The sequence below is a fragment of the Meles meles genome, chromosome 1, assembly GCF_922984935.1.
Source record: "Meles meles chromosome 1, mMelMel3.1 paternal haplotype, whole genome shotgun sequence".
In the NCBI taxonomy this organism is placed as follows: Eukaryota; Metazoa; Chordata; class Mammalia; order Carnivora; family Mustelidae; genus Meles; species Meles meles.
Window position 1 is genome coordinate 3,604,696 of NC_060066.1, and position 18,051 is coordinate 3,622,746.

General features: G+C 58.4%; 1 protein-coding gene across 4 annotated transcripts in view; it reads left to right on the top strand.

Moving 5' to 3' along the window:
• TRAPPC9 (trafficking protein particle complex subunit 9) overlaps positions 1-18,051 on the top strand; it is a 500,788-nt gene that overhangs the window by 393,700 nt on the left and 89,037 nt on the right. For all 4 annotated transcript variants that reach the window (XM_046001565.1, XM_046001557.1, XM_046001569.1 and 1 more), the window contains one exon: positions 407-497. In XM_046001565.1, coding sequence (XP_045857521.1) covers positions 407-497 — 91 coding nt within the window. The remainder of the gene's footprint in view (positions 1-406; positions 498-18,051) is intronic.

The window sequence follows — 18,051 nt, forward strand, 5'->3', positions numbered from 1 at the left end:
GAGCCGACACGTGTCCAGAAACGTATTTGGTTACATGGAACAGTGAGCCACATTTTATTAAGGAAAAGCCAACTTCTATTTCCTGTATTTCCCCCTGCTCCCCACCCCCCACAAGAATTCCTGTTGGATTAAAATTATCCCGACGGCTTCCCCTTCTTTATGCGGCAGTGACAGTAACTGGGTTTACCTGATTGGGGTTGGGGGAGGGGGGGCGCCGGGCATGTTCACGTGCCTGTTTTCCACGCCCCGCTCAGGTCTCAGTGGTGGATTAGACTTCATTTGAGAGGAGGGGTCTTAGACCTGCCTTGGGAGGTTTGCTGTCCGGGCATGTGTAGAAGCTTCCAGAAGACCTCTCCCCTGCCCCCGGGGCTCAGCAGGAGCCGAGTTTTCCTTGACCAGCCCTTACCCCTCTCTCAAGCGCACAGGCGAGGCGAGCGTGGAAGGCCTCCTGAACCAGCTGGTCCTGGAGCATCTGCAGCTGGCCCCCTTGCAGTGGGGTGAGTACGCGCCCGTCGCCTTGGGCCGGGCATGCGCCTTCTCCCGCGGGTGGCTGGGGTGGCGGGGCGGCTGGCCGTGGCAGGTCCGTGTCTGCGCTGAGCACGGCCCTTCAGGCGCACCCCGTCCACGGCCTCAGAGGCACACGTGGTGATGGGTGCCGAGACGCCCTCCCCTTCCCGCCGCTGCAGAGTCTGACATGGCCTGCGGCGGCCTGTGCCCTGGTCCCCGCGGTGTGCCTTTTGCCTGTGTGTCTGGACCTGGAGTGGGTGTCGGGGCGGAAGCCCAGGGGGGGCGGCCTCCTCGCTAGAGGAGCTCGGACAGCCTCTACGGGGTCGGCACGGAGGAGCACGTGCTTGGTGAGCGCCTGACCTCGGTCCTCAGCCGGGAGTGCTCCCTGCGGCGAGCGGCCAGTCCCGTGAAGCTGAGTGTCTGCTGCCCGGCGCTCGGCAGCGTGGGCCCTGCTCTGCGCCTTCCTGAGCGCCGCGGAAGTATCTCGGTGAGCAACAAAGCAAGCGTGTGGTCGTTGAAGGGATAGGCTGTGTGACGTCCTGGAAGTGATTTCAGTATCTCCTCTGCCTTGGGTCCGATGCCGGCAGTCGGCCGTGTCTCACGCAGGTACCACTGTAAATCAGTGTCAAGTCTTTCCTCCAGTTACTTAGTGTATCCTCTCCCCCTTCTGTGTGCGGCAAACACGGGGGAATCGTCCCGGGCCACGGGCCCTTCTGCAGCTCTTCCCCTGCTTCCCATCAGTTTGTGGGATCCCCTTGCTGCATGGGGGACCCCACTCCCCGCCGGTCCCCCTGCTGCTTCGCATGAAGGCCGGCGGGAGTCCCGTGAGCGGTCGATGCGGCAGCCCCGAGGGGACCACACTTGGGCTGGAAGGAAGGGGAGCCGTCCCTGCAGAGTCAGTGTTTGCGCCTCTGGGGGCTTCCCTGGGCCCCCAGACACTTTCCTGGGTTGGAACATCCTAGCTCTCGGTTACGGCCAGCTACGTCCCCCAGATGTGGACAGCCGAGCAGGGTCAGACGCCCGGATCCTCCCGCCTCCAGGGCTGGCACAGGCCCAAGTCCTGTGCAACAAAATGAAATAAACCGTGTGTTCCTGCATTCTGTCGCTCAGAAGAACTTCCCCGAGGCCCAGACAGTCACGCAGCAGCCACACCCTGGGGTGGGGTCCAGGAGGGTCCAGCGGGAGGCCCTGCATTGGCACAGCAGTCCTTATGGGCTTTTAGCTGTTCGGTCTGTTAACAGCGTTTGGGTCTGCTGTCCTACATGCGTGGTGGGCACGCCGGTATATTGGTCAGTGACGCGGGGGTTAATAACATTTTCCTGGAGAGGATGCGTGGCTTTAAAAAAAATAATCCTAGGGGGGCGCCTGGGTGGCTCAGTGAGTTAAGCCTCTGCCTTCGGCTCAGGTCATGATCTCAGGGTCCTGGGATCGAGCCCCGCATCAGGCTCTCTGCTCCGCAGGGAGCCTGCTTCCTCCTCTCTCTCTGCCTGCTTCTCTGCCTGCCTGTGATCTCTGTCAAATAAATAAATAAAAATCTAAAAAAAAAAAAAAAATAATAATCCTAGGACCCGCGAGGCATTTGTGCCCAGAGGCCTTACTGGGAGGGCGTGAGCTGCCTCATGTCGGCGCTTCTGATGCCCATGCACGCTGTGCCTGTCCTTCTCCAGATGAGGATGCTGCAGCTCAGCTGGGTCCGGGGTTCTGTGCAGCACCTGCCCCACCAGGAGGTGACCCGTCCAGGTTCAATGGCAGATGCCTTCACGCTGGAATCGTGACCTTTCCACCAGGTCACTTGATGAAAGTAATATGGAAAGCTAGGGAAATCAGAAAAGTTGGAGAGAGAAGACTCACCCTTTTCCCACCCCCCCAAGAGAACCTCTATTTCACTGGATTTCTGTGTATTTCTAAGCCTTTTTGCTGCCCTCAAATTTAAATTCTGTTCATAGAGATGTTCACGCCAGGTTAGTACTTTGGTGCCCTTTTCCCCTGCTTAGGTGACAGAGCACAAGGACTCCTCGTGTCGCAGGCCTGTCTTGCGCTGTTGGAGGCGCGCAGTAATTCCGTCCAGTGGCCGCAAGGTAGCTTAGCCCTTGTGCTGCTCTTGGAGGTCTTGATTGTTCTGAGATGTTCATTGTCCCTTAAATCACACACACTGGCTTGCACAGAGAGCTTTTGTGCGTTTTGGGGTCATTCTCTCTGCAAGGACTCTCTGAAGTTGTTCCCGTTTTCTGGGGTGTTGGTAGAGCGCACACATGTCCGTGTTGACTGTGTGCTGGCCATGGCGTCACCCGCTGGACGGCCATGCCGCTGGCACCAAGCTGCCATGGGTCTCGGTCCTGGCTCTGCTGCTTCCTCATGCTGGGGCGTCCTTGGGCAAGCGGACGAGTTCTCGGAACCTCAGGCTCTCACTTGTGAACCGGGGATGCTGGGGCCACCGGGTCGTCAGTGAAGGTGTGAAGAGATGCGTGGGCCTGGCGAGAGCGTGTTCCTCCGTCCATCTGAGCGGCCGGGGGACTGCAGGGGTCGCTGCGTGCCAGTCGGTGTGGAGGGGAGAAGTGGAGATTCTGGGGTGCATCCAAGAGCATGAGGGGACAGGGGCAGGGCTGGGGCAAGGCCTGAAGGCCTGGGATGGGACCCCAGGTCAGCATGGTTGGGGCTGCGGCCTCCCATGTGCCTCTCGTCTCCAGCTGGGAGCTGTCCCGTGCACTGGTGGGGTGCGGGCTGCCCCTCTGGTCGGGAGGACGAGGCAGGTTGTAGAGCCCAGCATGCTCCTTGACCATCTGTCTAGGGGCTATTTCCAGTCTCTTCCATTGGTACCGGTTGTGGTGACTAATGAGGCTGAACTGATTCCAGCGTCCCCCTACCGTGCGTCCTTCTACCACCATCGGCTGGTGACGCTTTCGTAGCTTCCTAGTACATCAGTGATGGGCTGTGCTTTCCTGGACTGCTGGCAAAGGCAGATTAAGTGTTGGCTACGTTACGTGGGGGCATTTTTCCGTGCACACCCACCAATCAGCATCCTGTGAGCCTGCTGTGAGCTCTGGCCCCGAGCTGTGGTGAGCAGGCCATGCGCACACACGAGGGTGGCAGGTCTAGGAAGCAGCAGACACACGAGACGGCTGCGGGGACACCCGCTGCCCTGCCTCGGGGAGCAGCACGGCCTCACATTTGGGGAGCAGGACACAGTGTCCAGCCCATGCAAGTCTGGGAGGTCGTCGCCACTATTCCCCGTTTATAAAGTAGGAAGTATTCAGGAGTTTCTGTTCCCTAAGGTTACATAGAAAATGTGGATTTTGGGACTGAGGGTTTTGTCCATTCATTCAGTAGATATGTGTCTCCTGACTCTGCTCCGTGGCACACGCTGTCCCGGGTGCTGGGGACCCACATGGGCGTTAAACTCCAGCCCTGCCTTCCAGGCGTGCCTGGTCTGATGCAGGTGGTGGACTCAGGTCCCTTAACAGACCGCGAGCACACAGCCTTGTGTGTGCCAGCTGGGAGCTTGTGCGGGTGACCCGGAAGCAGAGGCAAGAGGCAGCCTGGGAACCTGACTCGTGCAGCCACCTGGTCACAAAGGAGTAGGCTATGGCCTTGGGGACAAGGCACAGAACCACCTACGGGCCCGTCCCATCTGAACGTGGCCCCTTCTGTCTTATGGCACCTGTGGCATTCAGCAAGCTCCATTCCGGAGTCTGGATCTGGGGCCGGCAGGTGCCGGGAAACCAGGCTGTCTTCACCGTGGCGGTGGGCTGCGTTCCGGGGACCGCTGTGCAAGGTGTCCTTCTGTCAGATTGTGTCACATGCAGGCCTTGTGGGGTTCTGTTTCTGACCTGAGATTCGGGCGGGACAGCTGCAGTAAGTCACCAAGTACAGTCGTGTCTCCGACGCCTTGGGAGAGAAAGTGGAGAGCCAGGCTCCGGCCAGCCATCCGGCAGGACAGCCGGCAGGCCTCTCTGCGGGCTGAGCCTGCCCACTGACCCCTGCCTCTTCCCCAGGTAACTTAGCAACGGCACAGGGCTGTGGGTTTCTCCAGACCTCTGTTTCTGTGTGAGGGGACTCGCCTGTGGGCCCACTGCCAAGGCCGGCTTTGCTGGGCTGGGCTGATCGGATGGTCTTGGTGAGCCAGAGAAGCTGGTCAGCCTGGGCCGAGTACCCCTGCCCCTGCGCCCAGTGATGGCCAGTGGCCATTCTGAGATCCGGCTGGCCAGGCCGTGGATGCAGGCGACCCAAGGAGCTATCTCACCGTCCCCTTGGCACCTTTGCCAAAACAAGTATGCAAATTGATAAAGAACAGAAAAACAGAAAAAATAATTGTAAAGGATTTAAAAGTAGCTATATTCTTTTGGAGAAAAAAGTGATAAAAAAAATCCCGTATATGAAGAAAAAGCCTAGGCCACTCTTGATCCCCTCCTTGGGTATGAGGCTGTGGGCTTTGTGAGTCCCCTCCTATCCTTTCACACCCCACACCAGCGGGGGCCGGCTGCATGCCTGGCGTGCTCCACGCGCTCTGCCCTCCCGGCCAGCAGGGGAGGCACAGCGTCTGCATCCGTGGAGGGACTTAAACCCGCAGAGCCTTTGCTCCATGCAGCTCGCAGGGCTGTCCCGCGTCCGGCTCCGGAGCCCACTCCCATGCCTCTGTGAGACCCTGTCTCCCCCCTCCCCACCTTCCCCTCCGCCCCAATCGTCTCGTTGGTCCCAAGCATCCTAGTTCTTAAAGAATGTTTGGGAGTGCTGAATTGCGATAATTTCCCCCAAAAGAATAACTGTATTTGTGGGGTGCTCCCTGCAGCGTGTCAGGAGCTCTGTTGGGTCCCTTTCCGTGTCACTTCTTCCTTCTCTTTCATCGCCCCCTGAAGTCAGCATTGTTATATATCTTATGGAAGAAACCGGCGAGTGAAAAGGTGATATAATTTGTCCCTGAAATTGCTGTTTCCACGTCTGATCTGCTCCTGAGAAGGGTCCTCACGCTGGCCGACCCCCGGTTCTTCCGTGTGCCCCCTGTCTCTTCCCCCCGTCCCCCTGCCCAGTAGATGGCTACTGAGCGCCTTCCAGGTGCCCGTTTGGGCTGTGCTCGGGGGCACTGCCCCTGTGTGTCCAGCTCTCGGTCCCCCTCACCTTCAACCGCCTGCTACTGTCTTTGAGAGACACCTTCTTTCAGGAAGGGGATTTCTGCAGGAGGGTTTGCCTGTGGGAGGGACACAGGGCCACGCCTTGCCTCCCTTGACTCTGAGTCTGGGACAAAGTTCATGTCTCTGCAGTGTGGTGTGTCATGAGCTGGTGTCCCCCGGTGCCCTCTGGCTCCTTGGGCTGGGACAGACCATCTAGCAGGAGAGGACAGATGCAGAGTCCGCCCTTGAACAACCCCTCCCCCCCCAGGTGCTAAGAGAGTGGGTGCGGGTACAGGAGACCCGAAGGAACGAGTCTGAGATCTGCAGGGTGGTGAGGCCAGGTTTCCAGTCCCAGGTGGGCAAAGGGTTCGTGAGAGGCCCCCGGCCACCGGATGTGGGCCAGGGACCCTTTCTATGACAGACTCCAGCCACCGAGCCAGAAAATGTCCTGGCTCTCGGACTCATACCCACGATCAACCTCTCTTTGCGGAGAACTGCCTGGGATGGGCCTCTGCTGCTGTCGAATGTGTCTCATCCCAGTCCCCACACAACCCCAAAGGCTGGAAAAACCTCCCTTGTTTTATGGAGCTTGAAAATCAAAGAGATCGTGTCCCCGTCACCGGGGAGTGGGTGGCAGAGTGAGGAGGGATTCCAGGCCTCACCCAGCAAGACTCCCTCTGTCTGCACCCCCACCTCAAGGGGCAAGACCCCGATCAGAAGTAGGCGGCCCGCCCCACGCCCCAAATGTAACCTCAGCCAGGCCGCGCACTGAGCGTGGGGTCTGTTTCCTTTGCAAAGAGAATATCGTGCACAGGTGAGCTTCGGAGTTCAAGAGGTGCAGAGAGCTGTGTGTGAAGTCTCCTCCTCCCGCCGTCCTCCCCCAGAGCACCCTGTCCCAACACCTGCACTCCGCAAGCGCCCACTATGGTTTTGTCCTCAGTGGAAGCACATGGGAGCTTCCTGCCACTCCTCTCTCCAGCTTAGGGACAGGTGTCGGGGTCACTCCCTCGCAGCACACGGAGCCCCCACATTGCCCCCAACCACTGTGTAAGCTGCCTTGTCCTTCTCTGACTCCGTCTCCTCACCAACCGTCAGGTGGCTTCCGACCGTTGGCTGTGATGAACACTGTTGGAACCAGGAAGCCTGGAAGACACTGACTTTAAATTCAGCAATCTCTTTACAAATACCTTTGTTTCTGTGTCATGCCTAGAATGACTTCTTTGTTCTAGAATATACAGATATATTAAATTCTCATACTTCCAGGGGCTCCTCCATTTTAACATTTAGGATCTTTATCTGGAGTTTTTTACGGTGTGAGGAAAGAGGCATGAATCCACCCTTTTTCCAGAAAACTATCTAATTGTCTCTAAGTCACTTAATAATCATCTTTCTCTACGAATAAGCAATGTCATTTTTCTCCTCTGTTCAGGAAGATTTCTGAGCTCCCTTCCGTCCGACTGTCATGTCCAGCCATGAGCCAGAACAGCCGTCATCACCGTTGCGGTCTGATAGTGCATTTTAATGTTTGCTTAGATATTTGCTTCAGTGTCATTTTCTTCCCTATCTCTCTTGTTTCTTTATTTAAAATTGTGGCAAAAACACATAAATGAGCCATCCTGACCATACAGCCTAGCCATGCTAACTGTGTTCATTTTGTTGCACAGGTGATCTCTGCCTTTTCTGTCTTGCAAAATCAGAACTCTGTGCCTGTGGAATAGCTTTCCAATTTTTATTTATTTTTTAATTAATTTTTAAAAAGATTTTGCTTATTTATTTGTTAGAGAAGTCGAGAGAGAGAGAGGGAGCACACGAGCATACAAGGGGAAGTGGAAGCTGGAGGGAGAAGCAGGCTCCCCGCTGAGCAGGGAGCCCAATGTGGGGCTCCATCCCAGGACTCTGGGATCATGACCTGAGCCAAGGCAGACACTTAATGGGCTGAGCCACCGAGGCATCCCAGCATTCATATTTTTATAGAACTTCAGAAAGAGTAAATTTTCTAAAAATTAAATTTCCAATGATATCTAATTGCCTCTTCTCCTGGGCTCATTTCCCCACTTCTGTTTCTTTTATATAATTTTGCTTCCTCTTCTTTTTCTTGATTCAGCTGGCTAGTATATGATTGACTCCGTTGGTCAGTTCTTATCTCTTTTCTTCTCTCTAATTCTGTCCCCATCTTCTTTCTGCTTTATGGGGGCTCGCCATGTTAGTTTGTCCTCGCTGAATGAGCTGGATATTTAATCTATTTACTAAGAATTTCCTACTATTTCTGTAATTATTTAAGACTATGAATTTTCCTGCAATTACTGCATTACCTGTGTTCCTGTGTTCTGATATTTAACACTTTCATGGTTGATTTTTTTTAGGAATTTTGCAATTTTAGTTGGTTTCATTTTTGTCCCAAGAGTTGTTTAAAATCTACATGTTTTGTTTTGTTTCCTGCATTTGTTCTGGATTTCTAATGTAATGGCCTTGTAATCAGTATAGTGATATTTTCATCTCTGAGAATTTACCGAGGTTTCTTTGTCATTTTTTTGTCGCCACTTCACAGACATTGAAAAGCATGGCATATGCCTTGTTTTAAAATATATTGAGTTACAAAATATATCTGTTAACCTCCCCTCATTGATTACATTACTGAGGTCTTTAGGACCCTAACTTATTTGACCCGCCATGGACTTTGAGAGGTGAATTACCCCCTCTGGTTCTGCGGGTCCTCTTCAGCCTGAGGGGACTTCTGTCCATTTACTTGGTGGCCCTGTGTCCTATAGTTCGTGCAGCATGAGTGTGGGTCATCCTTGGTGCATAGATGTCCTCCTTGTTCTCATTCTGAAGTACCCTTCTCTGTCTCCTTCTGTGTTTATTGCCTCGTCTGATACTGTAACTCTCGACCCTGCTTGCATCTCGTTTGGCTGGTATGCCTTTGCCTATCATTTTATCGTAAACATTTTAGGTTTCCTTTTTCCCCTGTGTGGTTCTCTTAGATGAAGCCTGGAGTTGAGTCTAGTTTGTGGTCCAGCTGTAAAGTGTTTTTCATTAGTAGGTGAGTGTAGGCCATTTGCCTTCCTTGATAAGGCACATATGTTGGTCTTTTCTCCACTTTACATTCTGTTACGCATGTGGTTTTTAAGCCTTTTATCTTGACTTTTGTGGTCTGCGTTTTCTTGTTTTGTTTTCTGTGCTGATTTTATTCTTCTGCCGCTTTCTTCCTAAAGTCTCCTGCTTCTCTTGTCTGACCACCCCCAACCACCACCGCCTTCTAAGGACTCACCTGCTGAATTCTTGCTCGCGGTCCTTACGTTCTCTGCGAGTTCATTGTATACACAGATTTCTGTCTTTGTGCGTCTCTTCACCCCTGCTGGACCATCAGCCCCGTGGAGGAAGGATCTGTTCTTCACTGTATTTCCAGATCGGTCACCGGAACATTTAGTGCCTTCTGAATAAACATCGCCGAAGGCACAGATGAGGTCGTCCTCACGGCGTCTCTGAAGTGGGTAGTGTTATTCCTGTGTTTCAGGTCAGAGGAAATGGAAAGCATGTGCAAACCATTCAGCCTGTGAGTGGCAAAGTGAAGACTGGGACACAGTCCCTCTGATCTCGAAATCCGAGTCTCTCTCATCCCATCACACTTCCCAGGATCCCACAATGAACGAGCTAGTGGCCCACAGCTGGATTTCAGGCCTGGCTCTGGTGGCTTCTAACCAGACATTCCACGGCACCACACCCTGTGGAAAGAAAACGAAAGAAGTAATTTTGTAATCGTGCCCAGACTTGCAGAAGAGTTGCAGAGACGGTAGTGAGAGTCTTTTTCCTGCACCATTTCAGAGTGAGTGGCCCAATGCACCGTCACCCTGGATTCACCGTGTGCATTTCCTACAGACGAGGGTTCTGTGGTGTGACCGTGTCTTGGACCTGTTGGTACTGTTTTCAGCATCCCCCACGGCTGGTGTCTGCCACTCCCACTGGCTCGTGGACACCACGAGCGCTTCACTGAGGGGAACAACTGCCGGCATGCGTCACCCTTGTCACCAGTACGTGGGGCAGGCCCCTGGGGGACAGGGTCGATGGCCCGCCCCCACCAGGTTGGAGGCTGCGAGTGTTAGTTATACTGGACTTGGCATCCAAAGCCCTTGCCGTCCGCCTAGAATTTCCCTCCAGGACCAGAACCCGGCGGCAGGGATCTCTCCAGTGCTGTGGGAGAAAGCTCATGGTGTGGGGGGGGGGAATGGGGAGACGGTGCAGGTGCTCAGTCCCCCCAGGGCTCCCTGGCTCGCCCTCTGCGTCCCGCCCTGCCCGCACCGGCTGGGCCTGTGGGCAGAGTACCCCCTCCCCCCAGAGAGGTGGGGCCAGTGGCTGTGCGGTCACCGGCGGAGGAGTCACAGAGCTGGCATTTGGATCACTGTCTAGGGCCAGCCACGGGGCGCGGGCTCTGCCGCATTGCCCTAGGTGTCTGCTGTACCTTAAATAAGATGGTGAATTTCAGGATCCCTGATGTGCTCAAGCCAGGAGGAGACCATTTCGGTCTGCTTCTCTCGCTGCCCACTTCGTGGGAGAACGTGCCCAACACCAGCACTCACGTCCTCAGTCCCTGGGATGACGGCCCGTGCACCCCTGTGTGCAGCTGGTGAAGGCCTTCCGTGTCCCTGTTGTGTCAAAGCCTTGCAAGGGCCCTGCTGGGGGACATCGTCCCTGTTTTACAAATGACAACCCCGGGGCAGCCAGCCAGGTGAGGTGACTCGCCCGAGGTCTCCTGGCCAGGAGATCTGCTCCAGACCTCCAAGTCCCTGTCACACAGTTGGGCTCCTGCAGCTGCCCCCTGAGACCTCACGCCCGGGCCTCGGGCCTGCTGAGCTCAGCATGGCTTCCACGGGGAAGGGAGCAAGGACACCTGCCGAGATCTGATGCGAGGTGGTGCCCAGTCGCATAAAGTGTAGGGGATGGCAGGACGCTGGGGCCACCCCCGTGCTCAGCCTCGGGACGGGAGACCAGCATTGGCAGCTCCTCCTGGACTGCGGCCCCAGTACCCCACGTCCCCCTCCCTGTGGACTCTGCGACTTAGCAACTGTCTTGGTGTAAGCCCCGGAGACGGCTGTGAGGATCGGCAGCCAGCCAGGGAGAAATGTGTGTATGTACGACCTGCTTTTCTCCGGGGCCCTGCAAGGCATTTTTAGGGGAAGAAGACCTGTCCTTCAGTAGCTCAAATGCAGGCCCCGTGTGCCTTGTGCAGAGGGGCTGAGCCTGGACCGATGGCCGCTCAGGGTAGGCACGGCATTTAGGTCCCACCGGCACGTGACACTGTCCCCGGGCCCCTGATGGTTGAGTCCCGGCTGGGAAGCACAGGGCTTTCTGGCAGTCCTGGGCAAAGCAAGGTGGCTGTGATCTGTGGGAGCACCCAGCCTGTGGCCGAGCTCCGACAGGCCCCTCCTGGGCTCCTTGGTCACGTGCGTATTTTTAGCAGCAGCTTCCAAAGCAAGGCTGCCGAGGAGACGGGGAGCCCGGGGTGTGTGCCATGTGGTTGGGGTGGCCCTCCCTGCCCTGCGTTGACGAGCGCTCAGCCTTTTGCAGAGGTGGAAGCATCTTTTGCAGGCGTTGGAAGTCGAGGGCGCGCCCAGGACAGGCCTGACCCGGACGCCCGGACGGGGAGCAGGCGCCTTGCCTGCCCTGTTCTCCGGCTCCTGCCGTTGGCTCCGCCCCACACGGAGGCTGAGTCCCACTCGGGCTTGGCGTGTCACAGCCCTCAGGCCATGCTCAAGGCGCAGAAGCCGCCCGGGGCTTGCCCTGCAGAGGACGGGGATCCTCTCGCTGTGCGAGGTGCTTCTCCTGGGGCGCCCGTACACCCCTTCTGTGGAGGCGAGGCCGCGGGCAGCAGCCCTCCTCACGCACACCGGTCCCTTTATCGCAGGGAGGAGCATCAGGGGGGTCGGTGCTGGGTGCAGCCAGGCCGGGACTCAGAGCTGAAGGGGACTTGGGAGCCGGGTCCCTTGTCGGCTCCGCGGCTTGCTGTTAAGCTCAACTCCTGCGGCTCTTTCTCCTGGAGAAGATGAGCCACGGGTGCTTGGTCTGTCGTTTCGTCTGCCAAGACGGGAGCAGGGCTTGGACTCCAGGCTCCCAGGCTCAGGCGGGGTGTCGGGAGCTTCCTGGGCAGCAGAGGGGGCGTCCTTGCTCCCAGCACTTGCCGGGAGGTTGGGGAGGTCCCTTGTTGTCCCTGCCATGGGGGTGTCCCGGCCCAAACAAGACCAAGTCAGGCTGGCAAACCGGCTTATGGGAGGAGGACAGGCCAGCAGAAAGGGCTGTCCTCACGTGGCCGCATCTCAGTGGGGCCCTGGGGGTGGTGGATGGTCTGGAGACGGGGGTTAGGGGCAGCCCCTAGCCCTCCCTAAAGCCTCTGGGGCTAGCATTTGGGAACCCTCCAGAGGCAGAGCCATTTCTTTGGCCGGCGGAGAAGCTCCCATTTGATAACTTGCCCCACATCGAACACCATGAAGTTAGCTAGTTCTGGGCCGTTTTCCCGGAACTGCTGCACACGGGGCTGCCCACCAGCTGGGGAAGGAGAATGGGCTGTGCTCACTCGAGGTGGGGCAGCCCCCGCCTCCGTGCCATCCTCTGGCCCCCCGCACAGCTGAGCAGGTGGAGGGCCAGGCAGGCCAGGTGTCCTGACAGTCTCGCTCCAGGTGGTGTCACTCATAGTCACTTGTGTCTGAGCTGTCCCCACCCCAGCTGAGAGCCACCAGGAAGGACCCAGTTCTGGATGGAGAAGCTGTGGTTTCCAGATCTGAGTGACCTTGGGTCAGTCCTCCTATTCTGGGGCTCATTCTCTTGTGCCTCCGGCAGACTGGACCCCTGGCTGCTTCCCCCTGGCCTGGCCCTCTTCCTGGGCCCCCGCCTCGCAGGGGTAGGGCGTCGGCCTTGCCGTGCTTTACCCTCAGCGTTTGTCTTAGCTGTGCTATTCCACATGTGCTGAAGAAACACAGAGCACATGCTCAAAGGAAAGTGTTTGCAATTAGTGTTTCATTTCGTGGGAAGGAAGGAATGTCTGGAAGCAAATGTGGGTCAGCTTCAGCTACAGAACTGAGGTTTGGGGGAAAAATAGCTCCTTCCCGTTTGCAGACCCGAGAAGGAAGCAATCTTTTTTTTTTTTTTTTTTTTTTTAAATATTTTATTTATTTAACAGAGAGAAATCACAACTAGGCAGAGAGGCAAGCAGAGAGAGAGGAGGAAGCAGGCTCCCTGCGGAGCAGAGAGCCCGACGTGGGGCTCGATCCCAGGACCCTGAGATCATGACCTGAGCCGAAGGCAGTGGCTTAATCCACTGAGCCACCCAGGCACCCCGAAGGAAGCAATCTTTAACGAGGCGCTGGCCTCCGGGCCACTTTGAAGCCAGACCTCGAACAGCAAAGCCAACTTCAAAGACTCAGCCTCCTGACCTTCCCTGGGCAGCTCCCGACAACACCCTTCTCCCGAAGGCCCTTCGCTGGCGAGTCGCCCCTGGTCTGTTGATCCTGCTCCGCTGCTGGAGAGAAGCAGCCGCGTAGCCTCTGCTCTCGGGGATGGCAGTTACGCCCAAGGACGAGCCCCTCAGCTTGTAGCCAGTTCACCACCTCTCCCTGGAGGGCGGCTCCAGGTGGGGCAGAAAAATGCACATTTCCAAAATCACCGCAGACCACGGGAGCACAGCCCTGGCGGTCAAGCGCCTGGCGTCTCCTCCCCACTGAACTCACCGCCCCCCCCATCGTGAGTGTGGGTTTGTGGTTTCGCCGGCAGAACCTGGTCCCGGTCTCCGCAGGGGGACCACAGTCCCTTCGCCGGGGGCGGGGGGGGGGGACTGAACCAGCCAAGCACGCATGGCCTCTGTGCCACTGCACTCCACGGAGGGAGATGTGCTCGGACACAGCGGTGGGGATTGCTGTCTCGGGCTGGGGATGCCTCTGAGGGGCCAGAGGTAAAGCCGCGTGCCAGCGAGGTTCGGCATTCCCTTTTCTAGAGAGTTGACCGCTTCCTACCGACGTTTCACCCTGGCTCGTCCGGGGCTCATGGCTGGTTCTCGATGAAGAGCGTGCGGTGCAAGAGGGTGAGATCAGAGCGCTGTCGTGACGCAGTGGCTGCGGGCTGGGCGGCGAGGTTGGCGAGACCCCATCCGTCTGTCACGTTGGGAACCCAGGGCTTGGAGCCGTGAGGCTTCTCCGTGCTATAGGACTCCAGGCACCCCCACACCCCTCTGGTCTAGGAGGGGCGCTCATGGGGACCTGCCCTCCTCTCTGTACATGTGGCTTGACAGCAGGAACAGAAGTGCAGCCACGGAAGGTGCCACAAGCCCGGCCCTGCCCAGCACACAAGGCCCGCGCTGCCATGAGCTACACGGTTCCCAGGACCTGCAGGCTGTTCGGCTGGTTTGTGGCGGCCTCGTCCAGTGGGGGGCCAGGGTGGGCTCCAGGCCCGTCAGCAAGAACCTGTGGGTCTCCTGTCCTCCATGCCTTCAGCACTTGATTCTGGAGCTCTGGGCCAGCAACGGGGGACAAGGGGGTGGCTGGTAGGAACGCCGAAGGCAGTGTCACTGGGTTTGGGCCTCAGCCCGTAGCGCCAGTCCTGGCTTATTGGATGGCCATGAGTGTGTCACCAGGATTATGAAAACCTCCCTGTGCTTGGGGCTGGGGACACAGCAGCACGCAGGAGAGGCTCAGAGCCGGGGTCCCCAGGGAGCCGACCGCCTTTTCCAGGAGGCCCTGGTGTGAGGAGGAGACTGTGCCCCTGCTTCAGCGGTGATGAAGGCCCTGGAGGAGTCCGGTCACCGTTGGGGCATGGACTTTGTAGCGGGCAGATGCAGGGGTCTCACGGGTGGCCTGTGCTTTCTCTGCGAAACGGGAAGTGAGATCACGTCGGGGGCTGGGGGCCCGCAGATCTGAGGATACGGAGACTTCCGTACGGCACCGAGCACAGAGGGAGCTTGGCCTCGGTCAGAATTCACTGGAAGGAGGAAGGGAGGGAGGGATGTGGTCAAGATAGGGGCAGATTCCGTCCCAAGGAGAGCTCTGCGGCAAGAGGGGTGTTCCCAGCACGAGCGGAGGTGGTTAAGAGACGCGCCCGTCAGATGGAAGGTTCTCAGTGTGTACCCATGAGGGAATTACTGAAGGGCCCCGCGTGGGCAGGACGGGGCTGGGGGCAGGGCAGAGGCGGGTCGCCCGCGGCAGAAGGAAGGCTTGTCCCCCAGCCGCAGAGGGTTCTGTTCGCAGGCTTTGAACGCATTTGTCTTCCTTTGCCGATTTTACTTCCCTTCCCACCTAAACGGACGGCGGGAGTACAGACAAGTCAGCACAGGCCTGCCCCGGCGTCGGGGGCAGACCTGCACGCAGCTGGCATCGAGCAGGCGGGTGGACTGTGGCTCCGCGGTGCAGGACAGAGGTCGGTCCGCATGCAGCGGCGCAAGACCATCCCGGGCACCAGAGTGGGTGGGTCCCCCAGAGAACAGGCCGCTCCGCAGTGGCGGTCGGAGGGGGACGGCGGCTGGGAAGGTGGCAGGCGGTGACGACAGCAGGAGGAGGTAGAGGGCTGTGGGCAGAGGCATCTCGGTCACCACCCGCCGTGGAGATGTGAAGCGGCAAGCCAGCACTGCCCGCTGGGATGCCCGGGGCTCGCCCCTCCCCGCCCACTCAGCCGGCGTTCCTGTGCCCCCGGCCCCTCGCAGCCAAGGTTCCCAAGCTCCCACGCACAGGCGCTCCCCGCCGCCCTCCCTGAGTCTCTTTCCACTCTGGGTGCCACTTGCTCAACTGCGAGTTTCGTTCTCTGTGACCTCCCTGGGCCCGAATCCATCCGTCATCTGGCTTCCCAGCCCCTGGGAAGGGCGTTTTGCGTGAGGCTCTGGACACGCGCTGACATGGTGCGTAACTTCTGGAGCAGAGTCGGGGCCCAGGGTCCGACATGGGATCAGGTGCTTCTGGCTGTCACAGTCTGGGACCACGGGGGCGTCACAGACGGTCGGCGCTCACAGGCCGTCATAGTATTTGACGTGAAAGAACGGCAGGGCGGGGAGGCTGGCAGGAAGGACTGCCCTGATTGGACCTTCTGTTCTAGACCCGGTGTTCGGTGTGCAACAGGCTGGTTTCGATGCCTTGGGTCAAGTTGTGTCAGAAAATCGGTTTGAGCTTTTGAGAAAACACAGTGAGGCTGTTCTGTCCTGTTGTGTCGTGAACTTGTGTCCCCCACGGCACGTGGGTCTCGTGGGGACGCACTTTGGGCAGCCCGTCTCCCTGGGTGCCCGTTGCACTGGGTGCAGAGGTGTGTGTGGGAGTCAGAGCCGCCCGGGTGCCCGCTCGGGAGTGACGTTCGGCGGCACGCTACCTTCCTCCACCTCCGGGTCTCAGGAGGGCTGACGTTGCACAGGAGGTTTTCATGAGCTTGTTCTCAGTGGGAAGAAGATGTCAGTTTTTCTCTAGAAAACCGGATGAACTTGGTTAACGCAGCCGTGGGCAGCATGGGAGTGTCATTCATTTGGTCGTTCATGCCACAAGCACGTGTTCACCGCTGCCGTCAGTCCCAGGCACTGGGCTAAGTCCGGAGGGGAAGGCTGTGTCCTCAGCAGCTCGGGGCACCTTGCTGGCTGTGCGGGGACAGAGTTGGCATCGGTACCGCTCTCCGGGCACAAGGACAAGAGCTGCAGGCAGAATGGTCTCTGCTTGGTCGTTCCCTGTTTCGGACACGGGACCCGCCATGCTGTCCTTACAAGGAAGCGCTCGTCTCCCTGCTTTCCGGAGCCCATCGCACACCGTTGCCAGCACCCACACGCCCTTTCCACCCCTGGGAGTGTGAGCTGTGTTGTGCAGAAAGTCAGCTTTGCTCGGTAAGCACTGGAGAGTCCTGCTTTCGCTGCCTGTCTCCGTGGGTCGTTAGGACAGTGAGCAGTGTTGCCTGCTGCTTCTAAAACGGGAACCAGGATGGACTTGACTAGGAAGGCAGGCCATGAGGACGCTCCCGTGTGCCGAGAACCAGCCCTCAAGGAAGCCTTCCAGTTCCACCTGGGGCATCTCCGTTCAAGTCACGGTCACTTCCTGAACTTCGGGGGCGGGGGCAGGCATTGGGGGATGGGGCAGGGGGAGATGACGGGGTTCCAGCCCTAGAGACGCTGCAGGTCCATCGGCTTGGCCTGGGCATCCCTGGTGTGGTGCTGCGGACGGGGACGCGCTCGGTGCCTCGTGTGGGGCTGAGCAGAGAACTCATGGGGGAAGCAGTGTGTGAGCGAGGGCTCAGATTCGGGGTAGAAGTTCCACAGGAACAGGGAGGGGTCCTGGGGAGACAGCAGGCTGAGCCGGGGCTGCGAGGTCGGGTGCGGGCGGCGTGCTGGAGGGGTGAGGGGGCGGTGGCGGCGCAGTGGCCTGTGTGCCCACATGAGCAGACCCGGATTGCGGCTCTGCTCGCTGGCTCTGCTGGGCAGACCTCCTGGCACTTCCAGAACATTCTGCACATCATCCTTCGGCATTCAGGCCCCTCCCGGTGTGGGTCGTGTGACAGGTGACGATCACCGAAGCATGGGCTCCCACGCGCATCCCTCCCACCTCCTCCCCGTGCAGCCGCCGTTCCTTCCAGGGCCTTCCCAGCTGTCCACTGCTTACAAACGTCTGACGGCAGAGCGCAGGGAAAGTGTACATCAGCTGCAGAGCTCATTACGAGTCTCGGCGAAGCCACAGTTCTTGAAGTGGGTGAAAACCATGCGGGAGCGCGAGAGCTACCGTCGGGACCCCCGCTCCCCAGCCCTGGGCAAAGGAGCCCGCGGGGCAGAGCCTGCAGGGGCCTGAAAAGACTCCGGGCTCCGGGAGACAGCTGAGAGCTCAGGGCAGGCTGCGGGGCTGTGGGGCCACGGTCCCCTGCCCCGTGCGGTGGCTGCCGTCACCCAGCGATCTCACACACAGCGGCTGCGGAATGCCCGGAAAACCCTCCAGCCCAACTCTCCGCTCTTTAAAGAGTGGCTCCTTGTGGTGAGTAGAACCTGGATTTCACTAGCTCACCTCGTGGAAACTTGTTTTCGTCATTTCTTCCGTTTCTCTTTCACCGTGAGGCCCAGTCACAGCGGATCTCCCCCACGAGCGTGATGGTTCGGGGCCGTCGTGTGTGGGTTTACTTGAACGTAGCCTTTCGGGAGCAGCTCTGAGAGGGCCAGGCCTCCTTCCCTTGGGACCGCTGTGTGTTCAGTGGCCAGTTGAGGACACGGAGAGGCAGGGGGGCCACGGGGCAGCTCACTCGGGCCCCTCACACCGTCACAGGGGCTGGCCGTGCCCCCCCCCCCCCCCCCCACAGGCTGTGTAGGAGTGGCTCACGGGCCGTCCACAGCACCCGTGTCATTTTCCTGACGGGACAGGGCCTTCACCTCTAGCTGGGAGGTGGCAGATGGCCAGAGGGACCCTGTGCCCCGCTCCTGACTCCTGGGGGACACTCCCTAGCTGGTGTGTGCCTGCAC